This window comes from Lactuca serriola, chromosome 1 (genome assembly GCF_051521515.1).
Source record: "Lactuca serriola cultivar US96UC23 chromosome 1, Lser_US96UC23_V15, whole genome shotgun sequence".
Taxonomy (NCBI): domain Eukaryota; kingdom Viridiplantae; phylum Streptophyta; class Magnoliopsida; order Asterales; family Asteraceae; genus Lactuca; species Lactuca serriola.
Window position 1 is genome coordinate 157,744,128 of NC_136408.1, and position 5,376 is coordinate 157,749,503.

The following is a 5,376-nucleotide window of genomic DNA, read 5'->3' on the forward strand; positions in this document are numbered from 1 at the left end:
AGTTGGAGGGCTAATGTTATTCTCTCAACAAGACCAACTTCAATGACAAACATTAAAATGATAATGATGATGTAATTTCAAGATTTTTGGGTTTATATATTTTGGGCTCATGTGCCGAAACATTTCATAAGCCATTGTGATGAGTTCGCAATTCATATAAGTGAGATCACAGGCGACCTAAATCACCTGCGAATTTTGATGGCTAAATTTGAAATTCTCTTAATTTTTGGCTATAAATTGTAAAGTATTTAACTTGTGTTGTTTATGTAAATTTCTCTATACTAAATAGTTAGAAAAAAGCTAAAATTCTAAAAATTTAGAGACTGTTGATGGTCATGTGTAACTGATGCTCTAAGACATATTCTTGGCGATTCTCATGTCCTGTGATTTAATGAATAACCAATTATGAATTTCATGAAAATTAAGTCCACTACATTATTTTATGGACAAGCATCTCAAGATAGGGATCTCAAGATAGGGATGAGCTTAAATGCGAAGTTAAACTTATATTCTTTAGGAAACGATACGATTTCCCTATCTGAATGTGAAATCACTCAAAAACCTATAAAACCTAATTATTTCAAATTTAAAAATACATTATTTAAGATAAAATAAAAAATTACCATGAGCTCCGGCAACTTTTCATAAAAAAGAAAAAAACCTATAATCACGAATCTACATGATCATGTGCAATATTTAGAAAGAGAAAAGATAAATGGACCCTATAACAAAAAATATAGACAAAAAATTCTTATCTTAAGTAGAAATACCTCCGGGTGGATTACTTCAGATGCTAAAAGCTTGAAATCTAAGTTACTTAACATTAACAAAACATATCTAATCTAATCGATTATATTAAGGTCAATAAAAATATGAGATTTATCAGCATTAACGTTAAACACATTCATCTCACAGGCTAACAAAGCATCTATCATGCATTTAAACTTTTATCAGATTCAACTAGTCTTGCAGATATCATCCTCAATTGCCGTTTTTCATTATGTTTGTCCCCGATTTATGTCAAAAACTATAACAATCCGACCTTCCAAGCAAAAGTAGTGTTTCCATGAACGGTTGCACAGCGGATAATTTCCTTTTTCCAAAAATCTCAAGATCATTGAAGTGTTGTGAGTTGGGATCATATACCATAATTTGACTTTTTTCATAGCCATACTTGTCCACTTCCATTATAGGTGTGCCATTCTTCCTGAATCCCAGTGGCATAATTAACGTATGTTGTGAAATAACGGTGAATAGCTTTGTAAATGATTTTTGAGCACCATTCTCCATCATCCATAATGCACATGATATGTCACAGGCACATCAATAGCAATCGATTTTCCGATTGAAGGATTCCAAAGTACAACCATCCGCTTTTCATAGTTGGAATGAGATCTCTCTGAAGCATAATAATAGCCACCGAAGCACAACAACCCATTACAGCTACCGACTAAGCATGACCTTTTAAGTAGTTGAACGGAGAGGGGAAGAGCCGGAACAAACCTCTGTTGGGGGAAAGTGTCATCGTCGACAATAGAAACATATCGCGCCTCCTCTCCTACCACATACTTTATAAGCAGTTGTTGACACTCATCTTTGCCAACGGTGTGCGTAGCAATAAAATAAGCGCTATCGATTAAACACCTCCATGCTTTGCAGACAGATCTAAACCGAATCAATGATTTTACAGGAAGCCTTTTGAGGATTTCTTCTTGAACATGGAAAGGAATTTGGCCAGACATTTTGATGTTGGGCGCCGATGGGTTATGACATACAAATTTCTAGGGTTTTTATAAAGGGAGGATTGGGTACGTCTTTGTCTTTATAAGATTTTCTCAATCAAATTTCACGCGTTATTTTCATAAAAATTCTTTGTTTTTACCCATAAAATTTTACCCGATATTCTCAATAAATTTCACATTAACCCCCGGGTTATTTTCACAAAAATTCTTTCTTTTTATGCGTAAAATTTTACCCAATTTTCTCAATCAAATTTCACATTAACCTCCGGGTTATTTTCATATAAGTTCTTTCTTTTTACGCATAAAATTTTACCCAACTTTTATATACTTTTATATACTTTTATATACCTGTTATCATAACAGGGCACCAACATAAAAATCGAATATTTTTGTTATTTTATTAAAAACTATGCGTTTTGTATTTTTTTTTCCAGCTTAGATCTAAAATGTTTTTTTCAATATAAACTCAATTTTAAAATTGGTTATTAGTTTCGAGACTAGCTGTATAAGGTAGCTTTTGACTACACCGATTTCATAAAGCTTAATTTTATCCACGCATAAAAAACATAATTATATCATTTTAGTTTAAACATAAACACCGATTCAAACAACATAATTATTGTGCCTACATTTATTTATGATATGACTATTCTTTGTCGACGTATATTTAAAAAAAACAATAGTTGTAAAATCTATTTCTTCAGTGTAGCTTATGTAGAAGCATAAAAAAATGTAAGTATATTCTTTTAATTTAAAAAACAAACAATGATTTAACTTTTGCATCTTTTGGTATCATATTATTTTACACATCAAACATATTTTTTGAGTCATTATATATGCAATGAAGTTGTAGAGTAGAGCCTTTTTGTTTCACGATATTAATATAAACAATAACAAAATGTTTTGTATGCATTTGGAAAATTTGACATGTCAAGTCAAATTTTCTAATAGTACAAAGAAGATTTTATATAATTTTGAGATCATAAATGCAATAATCATATGAGAACCAAGCACCTTCAAACGTTTTTAAATTAAAATGAAAAATTTTATTTTGATAAATATTATGATTACCCTTAAGATCTAATAATCTTGTTATACAAACATAATGTTATATTTACTAATCTAAATTCCTAAGTCACAAACAATATATGTTGGAATATGAAGACTAACACACTTTAATATACACATAAGATACTAGAGATAGATCTATATAGTAACAAGGGTATGCGATTGCATACCCTTATATTTTATTTATTTATTTATTTATTTATTTATTTTTTGTAGATATGTAGATTACCTTAAAAAAAATTTAGACAAAACTGTAAATTTGGTTCTTGTGGCTTGCAAAAAAGCTGTGGATAAGGTTCAAAAAGTTTTTGACTTGCATGAAATTTCCAAAATCAAGATTTTTTTTTGTGGTTTTAGTCCTAAAATAAATAAATTTTGGTGGTTTTGGTCCTTAACAAACCTAAAAGGATGATTTTGCCCTTTTAATTCCTTTTTTTCATTTTTTACATCCCTTTTAAGAAGTTATTAATTAAAATTAAACAAATAAAAGAATTGGGGCCACCAGATCGTTCATCTCTCTCTCTCTCTCTCTCTCTCTCTCTCTCTCTCTCTCTCTCTCTCTCTCTCTCTCTCTCTCTCTCTCTCTCTCTCTCTCTCTCTCTCTCTCTCTCTCTCTCTCTCTCTCTCTCTCTCTCTCTCTCTCTCTCTCTCTCTCTCAGAACTACCTACTAGAAGGATTACTTAGAGAAACATCACCACCATGAAAACCCTTTATTTTTCTCTAGAAGTCATCCCAATGCTCTTCACCTTTATTTCCTTTGCAGATTCAACAACTTATATTTGGCTTGATTTTACCACCGAATCTACCATAAGTTGTAATCAAGAAGTTATCCAAATTTACCAATGCAACGGGGAAGGTTGAAAGAGTCTTTTATCGTCGGTGTTACAAACCTAGATACCCACCAACATCCTCGTCTCCCTCTCCCTTTTCCATCTTGTCTATCCATACAGGTGTAAGTTCATTAGAAACAGATACATAAATCACTGTGAATGAGAGAAAGGAATGTTTGATTTTGCAGTGGTTCTACATTAAGATTTCATGTAGCTTACTTTCGTAGAGTCATAAAAAACGTTATTATATTCTTTTAGTTTAAATAATAGATAGCAATTTAACTTTTGCATCTTTTGGTATCATATTGCTTTACGCTAGGAGTGAGCATTTGGACCAGACCGTTCCAGAGAATATTGTGGACTGTAGGCCGAACCAGATGAGACTTATCAGGTCCAAGTCCATGTTCGGTTCTAGGTCTGTGTTTTTTAGTTCTTGGACTCGTATGGACCGGTACAACTTTACATGCATACGACACAACTTGTTAAAACGCTTTTTGGGTTTGATACTTTTACAACTCATTAAAATGAATACTTTTTTGGGTTTGATACTATACAACTAGTAAAAATGAATATGTTTCCGTTTCTTGTACCCTTTGTACTAGTCAGCCTTTGATTGTTTATACTTTATACCATTTGTTTGAAGGATTCTAAACTCATTTACAAACATTAAATTACACGTTCAAAAAAATTGCATGTCAATTCAACTTAAAACAAATAAGATATGCTTGTTTAAGGAATTTCATAAAATACAAAAATACAAATTTGCTGAAAAGCTGAAATATTTCAGCTTTGATGTCTCATCTTTGAAGTACTGTAACTCACTGAACTTATTTTTTTGAAGGATTGTAACTCGTTGAATATATAACCAGAAACAACAAAATTATAGTCTAAAATCATCTACAAATTCTAAATTGTACGTTGGAAAAAACCGCATGTCAATCCAACTTAAAACGAATGAGATATAATTGTTTAAAGAATTTCACAGAATACAATTTTTTTTTAAATAAGTTGGTCCAAGACCAGTTTTTACCGGGAATCGACCGAGCCGGTAAAAAAACCGGACCAGTTTTGCTGAGATCCTGGAAACACACTACTAGAAAAATAGCATTTTACGACGCGTAATTTATGATACGCATTGATTTACGATACGCAAATGTGTTTGATCTAAAAATAATGTCATCTCTCTTTAAATTTTATGGATTTAGAACGCGCGTTTTTGCGTGCCCTTAAATTAGCGTCTAAAAAACACGGAGGACGCCTGTAATAAAATGTGTGTCGTCTGAAGATGTCGCTTTATATTTTCTCACAAAAATAAAATAAAAACACGGAGGGCACTTTTCTTACACGCGTGTCCTCTGCAAATGTCGCTTTATAATTTTATAAACGCGCGTCTCCTCTTTAGCAACTAGCTAGCAGCGGGAAAAGGAAATCCAAAAAAATTAGAAAACCCGCGTCTCTTCTTTAGCAACTAGCTACCAGCGGGAAAAGGAAATCCAAAAAAAAATTAGAAAACCCGCCTTATTTGTTTCCCCTCATTTGCCCTACGTGTGTTCTTTTCCACATAAAAATCATCGCCGCTCTTCCTCCCCTCCCTACATCGTGTTCAACTTCAAGTGTGAAATCCAATGCGGATCGATCTAGAACCATAATTGCTGAGATGCACCCGGAATTGCTCAATTTAGCCGATGAAGGAAGCTTAGTTATAATAAGAAAGATTCAGTTTGGCCCTATTCGG

At 32.5% G+C, this 5,376-nt stretch overlaps 1 protein-coding gene across 1 annotated transcript; it reads right to left on the minus strand.

The window, feature by feature from the left end:
- Positions 1 to 1,289: 1,289 nt before the first annotated feature.
- On the minus strand, positions 1,290 to 1,742 carry LOC145063362 (F-box/kelch-repeat protein At3g23880-like). The gene has a single exon (XM_079010955.1). It carries the CDS (start codon positions 1,740 to 1,742, stop codon positions 1,290 to 1,292), a length of 453 nt encoding a protein of 150 aa, XP_078867081.1.
- Between the last annotated feature and the right edge of the window lie 3,634 nt (positions 1,743 to 5,376).

Excerpts from the sequence above, each read along its gene's own strand:
- LOC145063362 (XM_079010955.1), bottom strand. The coding sequence starts at position 1,742 with ATGTCTGGCCAAATTCCTTTCCATGTTCAAGAAGAAATCCTCAAAAGG.